The sequence below is a fragment of the Mytilus edulis genome, chromosome 3, assembly GCF_963676685.1.
Source record: "Mytilus edulis chromosome 3, xbMytEdul2.2, whole genome shotgun sequence".
Classification (NCBI taxonomy): Eukaryota; Metazoa; Mollusca; class Bivalvia; order Mytilida; family Mytilidae; genus Mytilus; species Mytilus edulis.
In genome coordinates, this window is record NC_092346.1 from 87,665,320 (window position 1) to 87,691,887 (window position 26,568).

The 26,568-nt window shown below is 32.3% G+C and overlaps 2 protein-coding genes across 6 annotated transcripts in view; one reads left to right on the forward strand and one right to left on the reverse strand.

Annotated features, from left to right (window-relative positions):
- LOC139517707 (beta-arrestin-1-like) overlaps nt 1–14,112 on the reverse strand; it is a 63,640-nt gene extending 49,528 nt beyond the window's left edge. For 4 of the 5 annotated variants that reach the window (XM_071309025.1, XM_071309023.1, XM_071309022.1 and 1 more), the window contains exon 1: nt 14,039–14,112. In XM_071309025.1, coding sequence (XP_071165126.1) covers nt 14,039–14,097 — 59 coding nt within the window. In that variant the 5' untranslated portion in view covers nt 14,098–14,112. Of the gene's footprint in view, nt 1–1,591; nt 1,936–14,038 lie in introns of those variants that run through there. The other variant, XM_071309027.1, reaches the window with a different exon arrangement.
- A 480-nt stretch (nt 14,113–14,592) lies between these two features.
- Nucleotides 14,593–16,126, forward strand: LOC139515478 (serine-rich adhesin for platelets-like). The gene is made up of 2 exons (XM_071305051.1): nt 14,593–14,610; nt 14,792–16,126. Exons 1-2 carry the CDS (start codon nt 14,593–14,595, stop codon nt 16,124–16,126), a joined length of 1,353 nt encoding a protein of 450 aa, XP_071161152.1.
- Nucleotides 16,127–26,568: the final 10,442 nt, after the last annotated feature.

Below are 26,568 nucleotides of genomic sequence, written 5' to 3' on the forward strand. Positions count from 1 at the left end.
GATGGAGAGCTGTCTCATTGGCACTCATACCACATTTTTCTATATCTATATATAGATTCATACAAAAAAAAGCAAAATAACAAATGTACCAAACTCAGAGGAAAATTTAAACAAAGTCCAAAATCAAATTAGCTCAAACACATAAAACCAATGGATAACAACTGTCATATTCCTGACTTGGTACAGGTGTTTTATCATGTAGAAAATGGTGAATTTAACCTAGTTTTAAAGCTAGAATTTTGATAAAAATTGAATTTGAACTGTAAGTCTCCAAAGTACAATATTAAAAGGTCACTAGCAAAATCAGCTTATGGAACAATTAAGTATTTAAACAGAAAATATAGATCCCAGTAATTAAAGCAACAGAAAAATATTGGAACATTGAAGAAAAAAGATTCGTTACTGCTCTGTCGATATAGAAATTAATTAATCAACATTTGATTATACGTGAAAAATTTCATCTCTTCTAATTAGGAAATGTACATAGTTAAAAGATTACCTGGTCAATATTAATGTTCATTTCACTGAGATATAGATATATAATAAATGGGATCAATTTCAAAAGGTAAAAGGGATGTCTCCATTTGAGATGTTTATCGTGAGTAAAGAGTAGCACTTTATACATAGCTGTAATGTAGTTTTCTCACATCTATCATCATCATTGACACATATTTCATATAAGTTTGATACTTGTTTATTTACCTTCTTGTTAGCTTGAAAATAATGCATTTTTATGCCTGTTTGTTGCATTCAAATTTTATCCTTCCTACATCAATTCTATTGTGAAAAAATTACAATCAACAACAAAATTTGTTTACAGATGGTTTTTATTCCAGGTCTTTCAAAAAAAAGAAAAAAAACTTCCAGTAGACAATGGTAGACAAAATGGAAAAACCTAGCTAACAATCCACAATCCACAAAACATCCTACAGTAAACTAAAGATAAGATCAAGAGGAACCCTATCAAAAACAGAAGGTGAGCTCAAGTACTCCGGAAAGGAAGAGACTACTTCCTGCTCCTCAAGTGCTACTTGGATCTTTAACAATGTAAACAATGTAAATTTTTTAGTGACATTTTTGTGTCAATTAAAGTATGATGAAGGCAAATTGTGTACACAAAATTCAATATATCTGTAGTTGACTTATGATCATATATTTTGTATGGTTGTAGATGCATATTGTTTCAAGATTTGTTATGTTTGTCTTTTTCTGAAAAATAATTATAAGAAAACCTTCATATTGATTCTGACAGTTTATTTAATTAAATAAGAGATAAGGTCTAGGAAGTAAATGTGTACTTTTCGCTGACTGTAAACATATTTTGATCTGATAAAGAAGTACATCAGATAACTGCATTTCTGATATCATTAAGACATGATTAATATGCTTTAGTAGCAGCAATCTAGAAATCCAAAAATTTGCCAAAGCATAAATTTATCAATGATATATAATATTTTGTATGTTTACTGATTATTCCACATCAATTTTAACCTCATTTCTAGAAATTACTGCATTACTTTTTTTTCTTCAGCATCTAATTTTCCTAATCATGTTTCATTTGTATCAACAGAAATTAAAAGTACAAACTTACCCTGTCATCCAAAATGGCGCTAGTCTTAATCACAATAAAATTTTGAAAATATTCCTTACAAACATTAGTGTACATTGTTTTTCTCAGAATAAATCATCATCACGTCCTAGTTAATGTATTTTCACAGTCGAGGTTTTGGCAAAACTCTCACTAATAGTGATTGGAAAGTCATTACCCCTGCACAACTAAAACGAAACTAGCAAGAACCCTGTTCTACTTATATTAAGCATCTCTTTGTTAACACAAGAATGTTTCTCTCCTAGGAGTTATGCAGCAGTCCAAAATCCTTATGAAAGATTGTTAACAACTGATTAATCACTTTTTGAATTATGGTAAGGCAATTTAAATTTCTATTTTCCAAGAGAAAATACACATTTGGGAGTTAGCTCTTATATAAACAAAGTTTCCACATTTCAAACCAGTCGTGTCAAACATCTTAAGTCTGAGTATAAATCAATTAAAGAAGACTTTACAGTAACTTAGAAAGATACAGCAACCCAACTACACTATAATCAAAAGTCATCTAAATATACCTGAGAAATATACAGTGTTGCAACATGGACAATCAAACAAAATTATAATTGCATATATCTATTTGTGCATTGTCTGTAGTTTGTTCTTGTGTTTAAACAACTGGGTGAAGAGCTGAGAATCATTTTCCCCTTAATACTCAAAAAAATATATGTTAATCAGATGTTTTTGTTTACAGTTTAGTACATTCATTCATATCTTTATTTCCTCCTTACAGAGATTACATGAATTATATTATCATGAACAATAAATTAAAACATTAATAATAGAACATATAAATGATAAAGTTGTGAGCAATACGCAATATTTAAAAATAAATGAAAATGATCAGTTCAAGAGCAAAAGAGTTTATATCGATCGTGTGCTGCCAATATTACATGTGCTAGCATTATACTATAGCACATGTAAAATCGGCAGCACGCTATATAAACTCTTTTGCTCTTGAACTGATCATTTTCATTTCAAGAGCAAAAGAGTTTATATCGTATATAAGACAACTCTCCAGATCCACAAGAGACCAAATGACTCAGAAATTAACAACTGTATATGTCTTTTTCTTCTTGAATCCAAATATAAGCTGCATTTTACGTAAATAATATTCTATCCAATGTATTGTATCCATTTTAAGATCCTCTATAAATTACAATGTGTCAACAATTAGTAAGAATGATGTTTTACCTATACATGAAGCATGGAAATAGCTTTGAAAACATGTAAAGAGCACATCAAAGTACAAGTGTTACGTAATATAAAGAAATAAACATATTAAGCCAGAACAAACAGACAAATCATGTATATGTCTTTGAAATTCATATGTATTAATGTTTTTTTTTTAAATATCAAATACTAATTCATAGCTATTTAAAGCAATCTAAGACAATCAATTTATTCCAATCTTGATTCTATATGAACCATCAATTATTAAATAAAGCCTGTTAAGTTTTTAACATTTTTCATTTAAATATAAAAGTACTCTGATCATGAGATAAAAATGTATATACCAGTGTCATAAATAAAAGTACCCTGAGATACAAGCTATGAATTAAAGTATTCTGAGATACCAACTGTGAATAAAAGTACCCTGAGATACCAACTGTGAATTATAAAGTATTCTGAGATACCAACTGTGAATAAAAGTATTCTGAGATACCAACTGTGAATAAAAGTACCCTGAGATACCAACTGTGAATAAAAGTACTCTGAGATACCAATTCAACTGTGAACAAAAGTACTCTGAGATACCAATTCAACTGTGAACAAAAGTACTCAGAGATGCATGTACCAACTGTGAATAAAAATACCCTGAGATACCAACTGTCAGTGTCGGATCTAGGAATTTTCATAAGAGGTGGCCCACTGACTGCCTAAGGGGGGGCCCGATTCCGTCACGCTTCAGTGAATCCCTATATAACCAACCAAAATTTTTCTGAAAAAGGGGGTGCCCGCCCCCCCCCCCCTAAATCCGCCTCTGACTGTGAATAAAAGTACTGTCTAATAGATACCAATTCAACTGTGAATAAAAGTACTCAGAGATACATGTACCAACTGTGATTAAAGTACCCTGAGATACCAACTGTGAATAATAGTACCCTGAGATACCAACTGTGAATTAAAGTACCCTGGAGATACCAACTGTGAATTAAAGTACCCTGAGATAGCAACTGTGAATAAAAGAACCCTGAGATACCAACTGTGAATAAAAGTACCTGAGATACCAACTGTGAATAATAGTACCCTGAGATACCAACTGTGAATAAAAGTACCTGAGATACCAACTGGGAATAATAGTACCCTGAGATACCAACTGTGAATAATAGTACCTGAGATACCAACTGTGAATAAAAGTACCTGAGATACCAACTGTGAATAAAAGTACCTGAGATACCAACTGTGAATAATAGTACCCTGAGATACCAACCGTGAATAAAAGTACCTGAGATACCAACTGGGAATAATAGTACCCTGAGATACCAAATGTGAATAAAAGTACTCTGAGATCCCAACTGTGAATAAAAGAACCCTGAGATAGCAATTGTGAATAAAAGTACCCTGAGATACCAACTGTGAATAAAAGTACTCTGAGATACCAACTGTGAATTAAAGTACTCTGAGATACCAACTGTGAATAAAAGTACCCTGAGATACCAACTGTGAATAAAAGTACCCTGAGATACAATCTGTAAATAAAAGTTAAATTGTCTAAAAGCACCAAGAGTTACCAACTGTGAATACAAATTCTCAAAGACACCAACTGTTAATTAAATGAACTCTGAAACACAATTATAAATTAATGTACTCTGAGATATCAAATATCAAATATAAAATATAAATATAAAATATAAAATTTTCTTACTGGCCTGCCCTATGTACTCATCTGTAGAAACCAAAACTCATATCTATTTTATCATGATTATATGTAGGAACTACATAATATGAACTGCCTGTATAAACTACCTAAACAAGCACAACTATCAAATAGTTTTGTGGAAGTAATTCAACATCTGTTACAGGAGAATTGAAATGAATAAAATGGACATTCATAAATAAGAGTATACCATACATTACATTGTTAAATATAATTTAAAAGATTCATGAATAAATATGATTTAATATTGAAAAATATTGACTTTAGATGATGATGTTATTATTATATTATTAACTCAAGGCTCTGTTCTGTTAGAATTATCAAGAAACTTATATAAAGGTACAATTGATCAGTCAAAGCTGACCTTTGGCATTATAGTCTTTTATTGAATAAGGTCACTTTTTTCATATATAGTTCCAAAAGTTGAAGTATTCAGGTGCGAATCCAAGATTTAGAAAAAAGGCCCTTTGAAAGCCAATATGGAGTGATAAAAGTAAAGAAGGGAGGGCTGGGTCAGCTGCCCCCTCAAATATGCCTCTGGTCTTTAAACAGCATTGGTGTTATGGGGGGGGGGGGGGGGGGGGTTGAGCCTAAAGGTAAATCCATCAAATGTACACAAATGCAATCAAAAAATGGAAAAACAAAAATTTCTAGCATGTAACCATTGCCACTGAATTGTACAACGTCCTTGGAATTTTCATGAACATTGTACAGACAATTAATTTAATTAAAATTAGTTTCAGTAAGGGAATATTTATAGTGCATATTATTGACATCCAAACCTACTGGTTTCCACTATATTACATAGAATAATTTAATTGGCTTCATTTGCCATATGATCTTGTTATTAAGAGAACATATTAATTTTCTCTTGTCTTGTTTATTTCTCATACTGACATCAACCGGCTCCATACTGAAGATTTTTATTGCAAAATTACAATATTTTAATCAGTAACTATGGTATGATTCCAGACAGAGAGAATAACAAATACCTGAAAATAATGACTACATGATCAACACGCCTTTGATATATAACCTGAGCTGACCAGTAGACAATTTCTTTATACAATTATAGCTAGCAAATACAAATATGGAGACCAGTGCTTAAAGATTAAGGCAACCATGTGATATCATTAGTTGGTCACATGATACATTTTTACAATTACTGTGCTTATGAGGAGCAAACTTCACACAATTAGCAGATAGTTTTTTAAGACACCAAAAACAAGAATAAACTGCAAACTTAATCAATTTTCCAAGTGAAATATTGAACCATTGTTCTTTTTCAATCATCTGTATATTTCAATGGCGCCAGATACACATAGCCATCGGTCAACTGGGATAATGACCATACTTTCAGGGGTTGAGAATGATTTTTTTAATTACGTTAATGTTGGAAATTGTATCTATATTATTGTTTATATAAATATGCAACAAAATACTATATCTTAATTGCTTCTTGCATGCGGATATATTCATTGCAGATTAAATTGTGTGTTACTGCAACAATATATACAAAAGAAAAGATAGACTATCAATTAAAGGATAATGAAAGTGAAAAAAAAACTGTTTCAAAATCTTTCCTTATGAATTAAACTGTCAACAACAAATGTTTTGTTGACAGTCTTCCTTGCAGAGCCAGGAAATATCAAGAATTAAGGCCCATTTGTTTACTTAAATGCTGTTCCATACTAAATGTAAAGAATATAGACAATTAATCAAGTCAAGGTTCTGAACATTATAAATTTACTTATGTATATATATACGTGAAAGTAAATTTACAGATCTAACATTGTTGGGTTGATGTTTAGACAAGTTAAATATATATGACGCCCGACAAGCAAAAACGACCCTTATGGCAAAAATTATGAATTATCAGATTTTTTATTAATTAAACAGAAAATACTTATGCCAACTCAATGTAAAAAATTTGAAAACGATCGGTGAAAAATTAGTTAAGAAATTTCAATTTTGGTAACACATGAAATGTGTTCTAACGTAAAATTCTACGTAACGTTGGACTCATACACTTTGACGTCGATTTAAGTTTGCAGCAATTTACTACTTTACTCTTCTCCTGGTACTTGACAAAATGTAGCCTGATATTCCTTCCTAGCATATGGACGTTTTTTTTTAATATAGATGTTCCTACCTAACACGTGCAATTCTGGCTACAGGAATAACTACAGGACGAGCCAACTTATCGAACTATTATAAAGGACGATGAAGAGTATCTATTTCTTTTTATTTGTTAATATTTTTTTTGTAAAATTAATTTCTGATTTATCATGAGCAACAATGAAATAATGGTACTTTCTGATACCATAGAATAGGTTTAATCAAAACAGATAAAATTGGTTTCTAATCTCTCCATTTTCTAAGTAGTTTCATCGTTCTCTTGCTTATAATGTTAACCGACTTATCTTATAGATGATGATTTTTGGAAGAATTCTGCCACATGCGATACAGTATCACAGTTTGATCGTCAATATTTTTTTAGCTTGACAAAATCTACCAAACGTTTAGTATGACCAAAGGCTTATTTTTCTAATATTGTCCAGTTACATGTAGCACACACAAAGCAAGATAGTCAGTCATATACCGATTTTTTTTTCTCCTACAATAACAGAACAATAAAGACTTTCATTTGTTGGATTTCAAATATAAAAGAATTCTTTTTATTTTGGTATAGCCTGGGGTCCTGGCTACTGATTAGCTCCGCTACATCGACGCAGTATGATTGGGCCAGGTTTCCAGGCTAATTTTGGTAGCGATTTCAGTGTTATCTTAAATGTAATTAAAAAAAACACACTGAAGTGTGAACTCCTGATTCTTCCAGGGCACTATCTGTTTTTCATGGGATTCGTGTTGCTCAATTTTTAAATTTCTGTGTTATTTTCTGTTTCACTCGTTTTATTTTAAGACATGGTCATCTGAGTTTTCTGTTTATGATTTATGATTTCACGCGTGGTGTCTGTTTGTATTTATTTGATATTAAGGATTAACTTGACTAATTTGTACTCTTATTCGATCTTTCTAAGGTTCAGATTGAATGAATTCATATTGCCAGTTAAAACAGTTTGGCCATTCAAAATTGACAATAAAATTAGAAATGAAATATAGATTTAAGGAGCTCAATGTAGGAATTTGTCGTGGAAGGTCAGTGTTTTGAACATTTAATCTAAAGGAATGGAATATATTTTGCCAAAAGGGCGTTTAATACTGGTATTAATTTACAGCCGATTCTATCGAGTGTGAAGGCAAAGGTAATATCTTTGGTTAGCTTTATTCGCGGCTAGCTTAACCGTGAAATCATTTTTAGTTCAGGTAAACTACACTCCTTTAAAAGTAGACTCATCCGACAGATAACCAATATATCTGTCTATAAGACCAGGCTACTCCGAAAGGATGGTCGTATACCATAGCTAACCAAAGATATTACCTTTGCCTACACACTCAATGGAATCGGCTGTAATTAATTTAATTCTTTCATATTTTTCATATCGGGGTCTTTTATAGCCGACGATACAGTATGTTTTATCTCAATGTTGAAGGCCTATAACTACGATCTGGGACTATTGTACTAGTATAAGAGTCCCATCTACGACACACATCAGAATATATAGATGCAAATATTATGTGCAGACAGCAATTAAGACGACCAGACATTTGTCCATTCTGTTCAGTGGACATATCTAGTCTATAGATGCTCCGTGTTGAAGACCGTACTTTGACCTTTAAGGGTTTACTTTTTTAAATTATGACATGGATGGTGAGTTTTTTCATTGGCACTCATACTCATATTCTTATATCTACATTCAGTTCCATTTGTCTGAAATGCTGATACATATGTGTCAAAACCCGACTATTTTTATTCACAAGAAGATAACACAATCTGAGGTTGAGAGTCATGTCTGTTATGAGGTACTGTTTGTGGTAAACCATGCAGACTAGCATAATTTTTCAAATATTGTACCAATGAAAATGTATTTTTTGGACGTCTATTAAAATTTTGATATTTTCTTGGTATTTCTTCTGTTGATGTGTTTAATCAAAGATTTTAAACGGGACTCTCAAATACTATAGGTAACAGAAATGTATCTCGACAAACTTAGCTGTCGTCAAAAGTTTATGTAAAATTTTGTTCGCTTTCGCTCTCTGTATCTAGAACGGGATTTATCTACGCCGTTTTATTTTAATTTACCCAATGAATACATATCTTTGCCTTCTTTGAATAGTTCATTTCTACATGTATTATCTTCAATGTTATCGTTAAATGAGAACTGCAGCTGCGAGTGCAATTTCATCCGTTTCAGATATATTTCTTGCAATAAATATATACGCATGTTAATGTTTACAAAACAAACTAAAATGCACGTTAAACTAAAAGTGATTTAAACGAAAAATAACATTTGAAAACTTTATTAAATAACATTAAAAATATATCTCAAGTGTGAAATTTCAATCTGTCCGTGTTCGTAATAAATATCAACTATTTTATGTATTACTATAATTATAATAAGTTTCGCCTGGATATCCCTTATCAGAGAAATTTGATTCGAAGTGAACTTTAAAATTTCAATATTATGCAAAAGTAAAATAGATTTTTTTTAACATCTAAAGTATGACATTTCAAGATTGAAAAAAATATGAAGAACAACAAGTTTATTTGATATGATCTAATTATATGTTTTTTTCAGCTTTTGCTGCCTCCATTAGTCCTTGACTCATGTTTACAGATCATTGTAATATATCCAGCATCATCTTTTTTGAAAATTATCGCAACATTGCAAAATTGCATTTGTCTCTGTTTCTGATTTTACATGGCGTTTAAAAATACCATTGAAAGTTTATTATCGGATTGTTAACCTTATCTATCCGTGAATTTAGAGATTTACACGACGGGTGATACAGTCAGTGACTCCTGATCATTAAGTCAAAATCATCAATTTAAAAAATGTCTTCTCGTCGTTGCATAACCTTTTGTACTAGAGTTGCATATTTATTTCAATCAAGTTAACAACTCAATTTAAGTCAAACAATATCCCGCATCTCATTTTATTCACAATCAAAGAAAATTAATACAACGAAATTGAACTGTGACCATTAAATAGTATACATATATTTGACAACATTGTAACAATGATTAACCAGCTTAAACAATCTCGTGTATGTATCCAAAATTGTTAATCATTTTTCGAATTAGCTCAAGCCTCTAGCGATTTTTATTTTATAATGATCACTGATGATTTTTCTTCCTTTCTTTGTTGTTTTGTTTCTTCATGGCCTACCACACAGACCATTTAAGAAAAAAAGATTAAAAGATTTGTTTTCGAATGGATGCAGAACACCTATATTTTGTTTACTTTTAGAAAATGTAAAACAAGAATTAAGATAAAACTTGTCCTGAATAAAATTGAGAAAGGTAATGCAGAATCTGTCAAAAAGACAACATCCTGACCAAAGAACCGAATTTTAGGTTTATTATAGTTTTTGTGCCGTATGAGCAGAGTTAATTCCATCCCCTTTCCACTTAGAAGATGAGTGGCCGGGATCTCTAAAACCGATTTTGGCAATTTTTGTAGGAGATTTAAGTAAACTTTTAAAGCATTTATAAAACAAGTTAAACATTGATTTACTGCTTACTGATGATACCCCCGTCGAAATATTTCGGTAAACAGGAAGTTGTTGAGTGATGAATCTGAAAACGCATCGCACGATATAACTGAATTATATAAACCCTGAAACCAAATTTCAGAAATCCTTGTAATGTAGTTCCTAAAAGATATGCGACGAATATATTCATGGGACGAACGGACGGACTGACGGATTGATTGACTAACGGACAGACAGAGGTTAAACAGTATACCCACACTTTTTTTTAAAGTGAGTGACATAATTATGAACTGATATGTGTTTCATACTAACAGTTTTAAACGCATTGCAAATTTTTATACCCCACCTACGATAGTAGAGGGCATTATGTTTTCTGATCTGTGGGTCCGTTCGTTCGTTCGTCCGTTCGTTCGTCCCAGTTCAGGTTAAAGTTTTTGGTCAAGGTAGATTTTGATGAATTTGAAGTCCAATCAACTTGAAACTTAGTACACATGTTCCTTAAAGCGTGGCAAAATAAAAGACGAAAAATTTCAGACAGACTTTCTTCTCTTTCGTACTTAATTTCTTGTAAGCAAACTCTCTCGTGTGATTAACCATGCAAGATTTTCCGCATTTGGCATGCATAATGTTGCGCCAAATATTAAATTATTTTCTTAGGTTCTTCATACAATAACTTCCCGTATTAAAAGTATAAAAGAAATCCAGCTGCGGAAAAAAACTTTTAGAAAATATTTAAGTGGTTTTTTTTTTACACAACATTGGTATTGTTTATATATTGTAGAAGGTTAATACGTGTATCATCACATATCGTGGTACTATGTATTAATGAGACATGGTGATGTGTGGGATTTTATTATATTGTTTATAAATCATTCCTCTCAAGACAATAAGAATATACAGCGTATGCCAAAACAAGCATTTGAAAAGTTTGAATAGAAATTTATCACAAGATTAAATTTTAAATCGTAAATACGGCATTATTTTACAGAAGCATTTATATGTAATATAAGAATATACTATTCAGTTCGCATGGATAACGCTATGATGTTTAGAAAAAATATTTCAATTTCAACGTGCAATTTATCGGTTTGTTCTACGTTACATTTTAGCGTTGACTACCGATAACGACGTCAAATGCGATAAGGGTGGTTTTTGCTTGACGGGCGTCATATATATATGAAGAAAAAAAAAGAAATGATGTTGCCTTAATCACAGGGTTAAAAGAGTCAAATTCAACTTGGTTTTGTTTAAGAAGCTTTCTGAATTTTAACATATCATTTGATATACATCTTAGGGATTCTGGTCGCACTGATTGTCAATAATCATTGACTGAGATTGTATGTGTAGTACCATGAAATTCAAAATCTCGTGCAGTAATACTTGGCAACGAATTAAAATATGAATGGACTTTTTATTTTGTGGTCAAGACAAGTCCATTCCCTTGCGATGAAAGCCTAATACCAAATATGTAAAAAGACAAATATATGCTTCGGTTACATCAACACTGCTTTGTTTATAATTCAAAATTTGAAAAAACAAAAGACTTCCTCTAATCCTTATGTTTTTACACACATGAGTGATTCTGTACTGGAATCATTGTAACTTTTAAGTACAAAATCAATAACTTCAAGTGAAAATCCTTTCTGTATATTTATTGATCAGAAGTCAGAATGAACTTTTGAGTATCATGATTTATATCTGCTGAATATACAATACTGACTCTTGAGAAATCTGGTTATCATGATTTTACCAAGATCTATATGTCAAGGCTGAGTTACATTACCCTTGGTGGTATGGAAGAAGGCCTAATAAGTCAAAGAACAGTCAGAACTATGTCTTGATAACAGGATGAGCTTATGACAGACTGTGGAGGTGCAATAAGACAATGAATTAGTCTGAACTATGTCAAAACACAGGATGAGCTTATAAGGGTCAGAGAGAAGGTGCAATAAGTCAAAGAACAGGCTGAACTATGTCTTTATTACAGGATGGACTTATGATGGTCTGGGAGGAAGTGAAATAAGACTATGAATTAGTCTGAACTATTTCACAATAACAGAATGGACTTGTATGCTACAAAATTTTCAATTCAATCAAACTAGAGGCTCTTGAAAGAGCATGTGTTGCTCACCTTTTTTGTTTGTTTTGTCTATCACTTCTATAAAGAGTGACTGTCTATTAGCTATATTATTAGAAATTGACTTCATTGTAGAACTTGCCTTGTTGATCATTGTAATTTTAAAGTTTACATGTACTGATATAAGGCAAAAAAACCCAAAAAAGTAACAGTTGTCATCAAAGGGCAATAACTCTACAAACTCTAATAAGGAGTTGATCGACGATGAAAACTCACACCATTTCTGCCCTTGTCAGATTTTATCTATTTATAACAGTTTCCAAAATAATTGACAAAACTTGCATTTCACCCCTTTGTTCTATTATATAGCCATGTTGGCCATTTTGATTTGCAAATGGGGTCATTGGACCCATTTTGTAAGCTAGATCCCCATAATGATGATTGTGGCCAAGTTTTGATTTTTGGTCCAATAATTTTAAAGAAGAAGATTTTTGTAAAAGTTAATGGTGTATGGCTGAAAATAAGAGACGATGGACGCCAATAGATGAGAAAAGCTCACTTGGCCTTATGGTCAGGTAAGCTAAAATTCAGAGATCTGTTACGGTGACAGTGTTACCTTCATCAATTAAAACTATAACCCAAGTATACAGAAAAGAATCCTTTAAACACTTGTCTTAAAGAAATATTTTAAGAGTTGCTGGACTACTTCACAGTGCAGGAATAAAATACTTGTAAATTAACTATATTGAATCAAAAGTTCATTTATTTTCAGGGTACTAATTTTTCGTGGATGAAGGAAAACTTCCATGTTCATGTATATCTAATTTTGTGGTTTTGGCAAAGTCTTCATACACGCCATTATAAAATTTGTCATTCGTTGATTATTTAATTTCTTGTTTCACCTAAATCCACAAAATCCACAAAATTTTGTATCCACTGAATAATAATGAATCCACAGGGTCTAAAGGAGTAAAATATCAGAGAAACCTACTAGTGTTTGAAGTCAATCATTAAGCACATGTTATCACACACACTTACATGCTTCTTGATGTGAACTCAAGAGGCAAGAGCTAGGTTGTTTATTTCTAATTAAGGCATTTTAAAAAGCATTGGATGAAGGTCAAAGCGACTATAATTTGCTGAAACTGAAACTGCATCCCTATACACCAAGTAAAAAAGTATAGTTTGATTTTGTTTTGTATGCCCAGGGATCTCCATGGATGAAAATTGAACGATGGAGGAACTTTCACCATTACAAACTGTGTCTACGCTGTACAGTGTAGCGCGATCGGAAGTATTTTATCCCTCCATACAAGGAATGGTGAACATGCTAATTCATTGCTTATTTAAATTATATTTATTTGAATTTTCATTATAGAATTAGAAGCATCAATATTTTCATTTATTGCCGTTTTTAACCATTCAAATGCCAAGTCTTCATGGTCCTCCCTTAGTCGAAAATGACCAAAAGCTGTCATGAAGGTACCCATGTAGATTTCTTGTATTTTTGGTAATTGTTATGGGGGTTAAAAATCATATGATGTGGAGCTTATTTTTCATGGACACTGTCAAATTCAGAACCCATTACCGGTATGGCTGATTTCCAGCTACAACAAAACGATGAAGTTTTGAACGATGGCGGAAGACAATTTAACGATGGCGCAAGTCATTTGACGATGGCGTAAGTCATTTGACAATGGCGCAAGTCATATGACGATGGCGCAAGACATTTGAACGATGGTGGGGCGCCATCATTAAACAGGCCATTGAGATCCCTGATGCCATATATGGTCTAAAACCAATTAGAATATAAATCAGAGAACATTACAACATGATACATGCCTCAATAGTAACCTACCTCATACTTTGTTCCATTATAATTTCAGTATCTATCTCACTTAATGAATTATACACCATTTTGACAAACTGACAATATCTCATACATGTACATAGAAGTACAGATGCTGCATTAATGCAAATGAATATCCAGCATATTTTGACTTGTGACATTCCTATTTCATTAATTTTTCACAACTTATTTGATTTTCATAGTTCATAATTTATCATGAAATCAATGGAAAATGTCAACATAATTTTGTTTGTTGGTTTATTGATTTGTGTTGTCTGCTTATGTAGTGTCCAGTGTCAAATATTTCATGACTTTTCATCCATGTTTGTTGGGACTTAACTTAACAAATTAATGTGTAGGAATTGAATAATAATATGATTTTTTTTATATATACATGTATGTGTTGACTTTATTAGTTACTTATATTAACTATTGTGCAGCCAACCAAACTCTTGTGAATGCAAAAAAAAACGGCTCTCAGAAAAAAGTGATGATGGCACAGACCATGAAACAAATACCAAATTGTTGGGAATGATATAAGACATAGTAGTAATTCTTAAGTGATGATTGTAGTAATCCTGGTGTGTTGACAGCTACTAGTAGTTCTTATAAGTTGACAGCTACTAGTAATCCTTGTGTGTTGATAGCTACTAGTAATCTGTATGAATTGACTGCTACTAGTAATCCTTATGTGTTGACAGCTACTAGTAATCCTGATGTCTTGACAGCTCCTACTAACAAGTATTCCTGATGTGTTGACAGCTCCTACTAACAAGTATTCCTGATGTGTTGACAGCTACTAGTAATCCTGATGTGTTGACAGCTACTAGTAATCATGCTGTGTTGACAGCTACTAGTAATCCTGTAGTGTTGACAGCTACTCGTAATCCGTTTGAATTGATTGCTACTAGTAATCCTGGTGTGTTGACAGCTACTAGTAGTCCTAATAAGTTGACAGCTACTAGTAATCCTGATAAGTTGACAGCTACTAGTAACCCTGATGAGTTGACAGCTACTAGTAATCCTGATGTGTTGACAGCTACTAGTAATCCTGCTGTGTTGACAGGTTCTAGTAATCCCTATGTGTTGACAGCTACCAGTAATCCTGATGTGTTGACAGCTACTAGTAATCCTGTAGTGTTGACAGCTACTCGTAATGCGTTTGAATTGACTGCTACTAGTAATCCTGGTGTGTTGACAGCTACTAGTAGTTCTTATAAGTTGAGAGCTACTAGTAGTTCTTATAAGTTGACAGCTACTAGTAATCCTGATAAGTTGACAGCTTCTAGTAACCCTGATGAGTTGACAGCTACTAGTAATCCTTGTGTGTTGATAGCTACTAGTAATCTGTATGAATTGACTGCTACTAGTAATCCTGGTGTGTTGACAGCTACTAGTAGTCCTAATAAGTTGACAGCTACTAGTCATCCTGATAAGTTGACAGCTACTAGTAACCCTGATGAGTTGACAGCTACTAGTAATCCTGGTGTGTTGATAGCTACTAGTAATCCGTATGAATTGACTGCTACTAGTAATCCTGGTGTATTGCCAGCTACTTGTAATCCTGGTGTATTGACGGCTACTAGTAATTCTGATGAGTTGACAGCTACTAGTAATTCTGGTGTGTTGACAGCTACTAGTAATACTGATGCATTGACAGCTACTAGTAATCCTGATGAGTTGACAGCTACTAGTAATCCTGATGATTTGACAACTACCAGAAATCCTGATGAGTTGACAGCTACTAGAAATTCTAATGAGTTGACAGCTACCAGTAATCCTGATTTGTTGACAGCTACTAGCAATCTGAATGAATTGACTGCTACTAGTAATTCTGATGAGTTGACAGCTACTAGTAATCCTGATGTGTTGACATCTACTAGTAATCCTGATGTGTTGACAGCTGCTAGTAATACTAGTGTGTTGACAGCTACCAGTAATCCTGATATGTTGACAGCTACTCATAACCCTGATGTGTTGACAGCTACTAGTTATCCTGATGAGTTGACAGCTACTAGTAATCCTAATGTGATGACAGCTACTAGTAATCATTATGAGTTGACAGCTACTAATAATTCTTGTGGTGACTTCTACTGAACAAACATGATTTTGTTAATAGCTAATAGTAATCTTTATTAGTTGACAGCTACTAGTTATCCTAATGTGTTGACAGCTACTAGTTATCCTAATGTGTTGACAGCTACTAGTTATCCTAATGTGTTGACAGCTACTAGTTATCCTAATGTGTTGACAGCTACTAGTAATTATTATTTGTCAATTTGTGTACAGCTACATGTACTAGCAATCAATATGTGCTACATGTAACTGCTACTAGTCCATAAGCCTGGGGTAATCAAGTTTATCTTAGGCATTCTACAGAGTAGTATCCATTCAAATTAAAAAAAAACATTACTAACAAAATGAAAAAATGTAATTGTATTTTAAAATTGATTAGACTTAATTAAATATTGAGCAATTTCAAAGTATAAGTATATATTTTCAATAGAGAAAGAGCTATAAATTAAGAAGGTACGTCTATCTCTGTCACTACCTCTCTAATGTCTGTAATTATATAAGGGAAGTGTTTAAAAATTTGTCTGAAGTTTAAATCTAATAACTATCCACACTGTACCATGCTACTATCTACATCATTTGGTCTCTGGTGGATAGATGTCTACTTATTTTTTTTTTATTTCAACACTGGTTATCTTGACTTTCTATTAAAGTACAAACCATCACAGCTTGTATCTGCAAGACTATTATAATTATTGTGTGGAATAATCAAGCTTGAAATGATTGTCAACTTTATTTAATATCTAAGATTTGACTTTGGTTTTCAGTATACAGTAAATTGTATCTTTGTCCAAATAATTCAATAAAGATATGAATTTTTATTTGTAGATCTGGCTATAGACAGTTCTGTTTGTTCAACACTACAAACAAACCTAAAATATAAACCTATGGTTGTGGTGGCTAATATGTTCATCTATATATATATATATGACACAGATATTTAATAATGGTCCATGGGGGGGTCCAACTATATGTTCCCATTTAAATGCATTGATAGTCCAAAAAAAGGACCCCAGAACCATCCCCCTGGATCTGCCACTGTTGTCAGCAAATGCACAATTTGTAACAAGTAATTACACAGCTGTAAACAATTACAAAGAAATGATTTAGTTCATAAAAAAACTATATCATTTTCCCTATTTAACCATTTTTAATTAATTGTTTGATCCAAGTTGGGTTTCCACTTGTCCATTGGTTTCTGATAAGGTTTCTGATAAGTTTATTTACCCTTTCTATAAGGTCAATGGCAGCTCAGTAAGATGACACATGCTACATGATGGTAATGGGATCTAATAGCCAGGCAGTATTATTAGCTTAAGTCTTGTAGTAATGCTTATCCCAATTTGTCTTAGAAATAGCAGTTCTTTGCCATTTAGCACATGTCAAAGATTTAATGTTTTACTTTAATTGAATAATGAATTTTAATCACCTGCGTATATTGTTGATATTTTTAGATTGTTACAATAACTACCTTCCTGACATGCTTTTCATGTAAACACCAATGTGCGAATGTATCCTCAAGGTTTCAACAAAAGGATATAAGTCTAGATCTGTTGTACAGTTAATAGACTACGGTATTTACCCTTTTTCCGAAGAAACAAAATCAAATACGAACATGAAACAATTCATTCTAATATTTTTATTAATATGTATGTACTTTTAAATATAGTTTGGGTTAAATGTGTAACCACTCTCATGAGGTTGTAAGAATTTTTAAAGCATAAGGATGTACAAATGTTCAACAATTTTGTTCCTGATCTTAAATGTACATCTGTTGTTGAGAAGACATCTATAGATTTGTCTGTATCATCAATAATCAGTGAAGTAATAGACAACTTTCACTCTTGATTATACTCACACAACTTGTCATTACCTTTATTAGATAACTCTGATGGTGTTTCCTCAAGTACAGTAAATGGCGGAAAATTGATTCCATTTCCTAGTGAGACACCAAGAGAATTCAAATGTTTCATCGTTTAGCTTCAAAAGATGCACTAATAAATTCTACCAATATACTGTAATACCATTTCTATCATACATTTTGAAATGCATAAAAATCTGTTGTTGTTGTATACAAATGTTGGAGAAAGATATGCATATTTTAAAAATATGTATATGTACTCATGTAACATGAGATCTTCCTTAATTTAGTCTTATTACTGTGCCTAACCGATCACCTTTGGGGTATTATAATACCTACAGTGTTACCTGGATAAAAAATTGTCAACACAATTTGTCCATTTAAACTGTACAATAGGTTTTGTGAGAGATTATCAATAGGTGGTCATTTAACTACCTGAAAAAAAAATTTAGGGCAAAAAACAACCAGGTAAAATCTACAGGTAGTTAAATGACCACCTATTGATAATCTCTCACAAAACCTATTGTACAGTTTAAATGGACAAATTGTGTTGACAATTTTTTTATCCAGGTAACACTGTAGGTATTATAATACCCCAAAGGTGATCGGTTAGGCACAGTAAATACTTATGCATGTATGTATTTGAAGATGTCACTCTTTATTCCACTTACATGTAGCATAAATAAAGTTTACATTTTCTTGAAGATAGAAACACTTCAACGACAATTTAACCGAAATACAATAAATGTTGGTGTCTCGCGATTTAAGGAGATAACGTATAATTGACAATAAGACAACTTTCCACCACACACCACAGAAAAAGTCACAGTATGGCCTTCAACAATGAGCAAATTACATTCCATCATAATGAATATGCAGACTAATTTTAATATGATGGGACCATGACAACCTCATGGGTAAATGATCTTGAACCAAAATATATTCTGATTCAAGATGCATGGACACTCCCATAAACAGAGGTCAAAACATATGACACCCTCTACTGTCATGACATGGACAGGGCATTGAAGTTAAGTTAACCTATTTAAGTAGCAATGGTGAACCAGATGCTCTGCAGGGCGCAGCTTTATACGACCGCGGAGATTGAACCCTGAACAGTTGGGGCAAGTATGGACACAACATTCAAGCTGGATTCAGCTCTACATTTGGATTGTGATTAAATAGTTGACACAGCTTAGGTTTCTGACACAGAATGAATGTGGTCTAATGAACTTAAAATATTTTTTTTGCCTTTGAGCAATTCAATATATGCTGTTGAATATTAATCCTCTCAAAAAAAAATTCTTTTTATTTATGAAATCTGAAATGAGAAAAATTTAACCCCCCCCCCCCCCATTTTTTTTCACATCCCCCTTTCCCTTTTTCCAAAACTTATCTCAATTCAAATTTTTAATGGAGTTTGCAACAATAACTACTCATTTAAATACATCATAAAATATTAAAATGTAAAATAAAGTGCTTGTTATCACTGAATGGTAAAGATTGTTTTAATTTATCAGTTGGTAGTAAAAGTGAATATACATTGTATATTGTATAAAACAATGCTTTAAGTTGATTCAACTACTATTCTGGACAAAGAAAGATAACTCCAATTGAAAATTTCTTGCTATTGCACAATATTGTGCAATTAGATATTTCTTGCTATAGCACATTACTGTGTAATTGAAAATATTTGCTATTGCACAATACTGTGCAATTGAAAATGTCTTGCTATTGCACAATACTGTGCAATTGAAAATTTCTTGCTATTGCACAATACTTAATATAATTTTGGATCCTGATTTGAACCAACTTGAAAACTGGGCCAATAATCAAAAATCTAAGTACATGTTTAGATTCAGCATGTCAAAAGAGCCCAAGAATTCAATTTTTGTTAAAATCAAACTTAGTTTAATTTTGGACCCTTTGGACTTTAATGTAGACCAATTTGAAAACAGGACCAAAAATTAAGAATCTACATACACAGTTAGATTTGGCATATCAAAGAACCCCAATTATTCAATTTTTGATGAAATCAAACAAAGTTTAATTTTGGACCCCAATTTGGACCAACTTGAAAACTGGGCCAATAATAAAAAATCTATGTACATTTTAAGATTCAGCATATCAAAGAACCCCAAGGATTCAATTTTTGTTAAAATCAAACTAAGTTTAATTTTGGACCCTTTGGACCTTAATGTAAACCAATTTGAAAATGGGACCAAAAATTAAGAATCTACATACATTTTACACAGTTAGATTGGGCATATCAAAGAACCCCAATTATTCAATTTTTGATGAAATCAAACAAAAAGTTCAATTTTGGACCCTTTGGGCCCCTTATTCCTAAACTGTTAGGACCTCAACTCCCAAAATCAATCCCAACCTTCCTTTTGTGGTCATAAACCTTGTGTTTAAATTTCATTGATTTCTATTTACTTATACTAAAGTTATTGTGCGAAAACCAAGAATAATGCTTATTTGGGCCCTTTTTGGCCCCTAATTCCTAAACTGTTGGAACCAAAACTCCCAAAATCAATCCCAACCTTCCTTTTGTGGTCATAAACCTTGTGTTAAAATTTCATAGATTTCTATTCACTTTTACTAAAGTTAGAGTGCGAAAACTAAAAGTATTCAGACGTTGACGACGATGCAGTCGACGACGTCAACGTGATACCAACATACGACCAAAAAATTTTCAATTTTTGCGGTCGTATAAAAATAAGCCCCATCGAGAAACAGGTCATTATTTACATTTTGAACTACAACATATTTCACATATACATGTAGTAATGGTGTCTATTACCCCTTTCACGCTATGCCTTTTTAAACCGGGTTCGTCCCTTATCAGTTAATACGGGTTAAATTTAGGCAGTGTGAATGCCTTAAACTATCACGTGACGACACATATCGAATGACGTCATATTTTGACAGACATCCAGTTACCTTATTTACAGGGTCACAAATTATGTAACCTATATTAAATTAGCGGCAGCAAGAGGGATATAAGTGTATTTATCTATTTTGAATAACCTGAATAACGATGAAACCTTTAAAACTTCCATCACTTTTTGGGGGCAAAACAAGTTAAATTTGCATAAAGTGTCGTTATTTGAAAACATGGAATGTAGTTGATGTGGAATTTCTCTGAAGTGGTCTGGAGTGCGGTAAAAGAATCAGAATTCGAAATAATGCATCTGTAATGAAAAAGAAAATGTAAATATGTACAGTGGACACATGCGGGTTTCAATTTGGTGCTTACTTTTCTATTTTTGCTGAAAGGGAAAATCCTAAACTACACAGTATATGTTTCTTAGAGGACAAGGTCATGGCTAGAATTTTGCTAGAGAATTCTTAAGTACACTGTATAGAGTTAAAGTTATGCAGTACATGTACTTAAATGTTATTAATTAGGTCAAGCAGGTTGAGCTGACCAAAGATTTTATGAGTCTTTTATAGTAGTTTTTTTTTGGAGTTTCCCTATATAATATGAACTATTTCTGAATCTTCACTGACAATTTGAGCAGTCATGCAAAATAAGAATAAATATCAATATGTATATATATGATAAAATCAAAATGGTTAAAATACCATACAAGGTTACTACAAAAAAATTTAATCAAAAGATAATTTCTGATTATGTACCAGGAAACAAATTTGGTTTTCAGTCCTGTATAATCACATTCAATCTACATAAATATATATTTATCAGTTCAAATCAAAAAATTTTCAGAGAGGTAACTCTGACATTTAATTTCCACTTAATCTTATAACCTATTTCTGGATGACCTGCAAGTTGCTGTAGTTTCCTATTCTAATTATACTTTGTGAATGATTGAAATACATTGTAGTTGATATTTTCAGCCACTTTCAGCACTATTGACTATATTGTTGTGGCCAGCTTTTATTGGTGGTGGAAGCTAGCGTGCCAAGAAAGTACCACAGACCTTGTAAAGGAAAACATGCAATGCTCAAGTCAATTAAGATTGGGAGTCTATTACACCTGCTACCTACATGTATAGGGTTCCAACTAACAACCCCAGTGTTGACAGATTAGACTCTGAATATATATGAACTACTAGTGCATGCATTTTTATGTATCCAGACCACTGGGCCAGGGAGACTAAAGGTATCAGTAACTGAATGTACTATCATATCTGTACTTAGTCTTTTTGTTGCTGTTTTTAGTCTGATGTGTATACAGTCTATATACACATTTGTAATTTTAGCCAATATTGGCTCTAACTGACCCAGCAGTTTTAAAAAAGTTCTCGTAATGAATTATATTGTTTATATATTTATCTCATGAAAAAAGGTTGGTCTAGATCTGCAATATGTCTTTCCGTGAATGTGAACAAAAGAATAGAAAGTGAGGATTAGTTGTTCTTCCTCATTATCAAAGATGATTTCCTTACAAACTACGCATACATATACTGTTAGGAAGGATATATGTAAACATAACATCATATATATGTTTTATATTCATTATATAGGTGTGTACATATCTTAATGTATATTGGAATTTTGTTTTATATTTCCAATTTTGTGATTAATTAAAAATTTGTCACAGCAAAGGTTTCTGACACAAAATAAATGTTGTCTAAGAACTTAAAAATTTATAATTGGACAGTTACTATGGTCTACATGGTCTAATATCCAAAATATAATTACACAATGTACCTCAGGTTATATTTATCTGTTATTTTATCATATACATGTATCAAAGAACTCCAAGAACTTCTTTTGAAATAAAAAAAGTTGAAAGTTGAACCCTTTGGACCTCAATGTGGACCAATTTGATAACATTGCACAAAATCCAAATGCACAGTTAGATTCAGCATATCAAAGAACCAGTGGCGGATCCAGTAATTTTCATAAGAGGGGCCCACTGACTGCCTAAGACGGGGCCTGGCCCGCTCCAGTCATGCTTGAATGATTCACTATATAAGCAACCAAATTTTTATCACAAGGGGGGAGGGGGGGGGGGGCATGCCCCCTGAAAAACCATCTAAATCCAACTCTGAGAACCCATATATATTATTTTTTTGCATTTTTGTAGGAATCAAACAAATTATAATGTTGGACCCTGATGTGGACTAAGTTGAAAACTGGCACAAGCCCAAAATAAAAAATATAAATCTATGTCTTTGGAAGACAATACAATGTCATTCCATTATATTATATATAGCTACTGCACACAAATGAGAGATAACTCTCTTATATCATGATAAGCTTATCACTTCACCTTCTATAATTTATATATCTTATTTACATACTATATATATATAGCTATTAGCCAGTGAAACATGAAAGCTGGATAATGTTTTTCTTGTCTGTTAATTATATATAAATTTAAAGTTTTTTTTAAGTTACCCAAATCCAACAAGCTTATAATTTTGTTAGGCATAAATAATAGTTTGAGATATATACATACAACATGTACTACTAGTATGCAGTACATACAGATATACATGTACTTCTGATAACTTATATTTTAATCAAGACATTCCATTTGATAACATCAAAGATCTCATACACTCAAAGGCTGCATTTGAAGTTGATAAAGTAAATAAGTAGATACTAATTACCAATCTAAAGATGATGTAAAGTACATGTGGCCAGTGGTGAACAAAAAATGTCAAACGTTACAAATTAAAAAAAGCATATTATATTATGAATCTGTCAAAAATGATACTGATAAAATAATGCTGTATATTATTATTAACTTTTTTGTTACTTTGCCTAGGCAAGAAGCTTAAGCCATTGAGCACTTATTATTTAACCGGCCACTGGCCATGGAAAAAAAATATTTACCTGTTCAAAACTCTGAAAGTAAAAATTCAGAATACAACTTATATATAAATCGTTTGGTTCATGATACAACCAACAGACATGAAAGTCTTTAAGACAAATTCCCTGATTCAATGTAGTTGATCTTCAATGGTCCCTTATTTACATTCTAGTATTCAATTTTTTGTTTGAATGGAACTACAAAATGCTGTAAGTCTGGTCTGATATGGATTGTTATAGTCAAGAACTGGGTTACCAGTAATACATGTAGCTATAGTACATGTATGCACACTATTTCAAAGTCAAAGAAAACAAATTCAATCTCATTGGTGGGTTCCCTCAGTGTCAGCACATGCTGTAGTGTAAGACTTAACTATCAAACCCTAACCAAACATCTTTGTTTTCCTGAGTCAAATTTATCTGTCCTTCTTCCAAGTGTATATGTACCTACATTTCAGTTCTATGAATTATTGAAAGGTCAAATATTGTTAACAGTATCTCACCCTAAAAATTGATGTCTAACAATCATCAAACATTCAATCAATACAGCGTGTATAATCAGTTATGCTACACAAATTGGAGTCAAATTGAGATACAACTGCAGGAATGAACTGATCATATTTATGATGAAAATTTTATTTTCAAATTCATTAAATACATGTACATGTATTCAAAAACTTGCAAAAACCAATCCTGCTTCAAAATTATAAATACTTTTATTATTAATGTCAGCTGACCTACATGTACAATGTAGGTTTGACCATTTGTTGATTTCCAATATTATTGTGTAAGGTGATGCAAACCAACTTTGTACAATTTTAGCTATTTCATCACAGTTAACAAGTTTTCTCATATGGAACTGCATCTGGTTAGCACAACCATTGATAATCTATGAGACCATCTATCGGTACATACATGACATATAAAATACTGTTTTAGAAGTTTGGAAAATAAAGCAGGAGCTTTTTGCAGTAACCACATTATTTCTGTACTTTAATACAGTATAAAAAAATAACGGTAACATGTGATCAGTTCCTGTACGGATGTCTGAAGTACAAAATGTATATGTAGATTATTTGATCTGTAACAGCAAATATACATTTTTTTGTACATGTAGATATCTGAAACAGATATATGGTCTGTCTGCTACAGTAAATAAGGATATCTAAGACAGATTTGATCTTCATTGTTTTAACAGTAAACATGGATATCTGAGACATATATGATCTTTATACACTAACAGTGTACATTGTATTACAGTTAACATGGATATCTGAGGCTGATATGATCAATTACAATAAATATGGATATCTGAGACATATATGATCTACATACACTAACAGTGTACATTGTATTACAGTAAACATGGATATCTGAGGCTGATATGATCAGTTACAATAAATATGGATATCTGAGACAAATATGATCTACAGTGTATATACACTAACAGTGTACATTGTATTACAACAAACATGGATATCTGAGTCTGATATGATCAGTAACAATAAATATGGATATCTGAGACAAATATGATCTATATACACTAACAGTGTACATCGTATTACAGTAAACATGGATATCTGAGGCTGATATGATCCGTTACAGTAAATATGGATATCAGAGCTGATATGTTCTACATACACTAACAGTGTACATTCATGACATTGTATTACAGTAAACATGGATATCTGAGGCTGATATGATCAGTAATACAATAAATATGATTATCTGAGACAAATATGATCTACATACACTAACAGTGTACATTGTATTACAGAAAACATGGATATCTGAGGCTGATATGATCCGTTAAAAGTACATTTTTGTAAATATGGATGTCTGAAGCATACATGTATCACATGATCTGTTATGGTATGGATGCTTTCAAAATCATATGATTTGTTAAGGTATTGATGTCTTCAGCCATGTCAGCAGATCATATCTGTTACGGAATTGAATCTATGGATGCCTAATAACATGTAACATGAATAAAGGTTACAAATGTACATGTAATCTGTTAATGTATGGATGCTTTCAAATGATCAAATTACATTGTATCTGTTAATGTATGGAATCTATGGATTCCTTTACTCTCTTGTTGCCCTAGTTAAATGAGGTTACACTCTGTTTGCCAAGAAAAACTGCAGCTGGATGTCAATACATGTATATGATGTTATAAATAAATAAATAATAAATAACAAATATTTAGTCGGTAAAGTTTACAAACAGAGACAACATACTGTAAGCTCTAATGAGCTTTTAACCAACATAATGACCTAATATGCTTCAATTGCTGACCCTTTGAGGAAAAAGATTTAATACACAATAGAAGTGGGTCTCATTGGGGTCTAAGCGTGACGCGGGATTGCTGATTTTTTGTAAGCGTGACACGTGAAAGTCAAATTTTTGCAATTCTGTCATGAAAACAGGAAATGAGGTCTAGAAGGTCTAGCGGGACCCAGGAAATGAAAAAAAATGAGAATTGCTACGTACATAGTGTAAGCGGGATATGGGAATCTGACAAAACAGTAAGCGGGATCCGGGATCGGAACCCCCCAATGAGACAACCATAGAAGGTACCTGGTATAATCTTATTTTATTTTAAAGAGATACAATACATAGTAGGTATAGCAAAAAGGTGCTTGCATAAATTAAATTAGAATGGACATATGTGTCCCTTGGGCACACTCGCGACAGCCAGTGTTGACATATGTGTCTCTCCTGCAGCAAGAAGGCTTAAAAGATAAAGTGGAAGTTACATTTGAAATCATAATTATGTGACTAGACATTCAACTGAATTGAGATCTTACTTTTA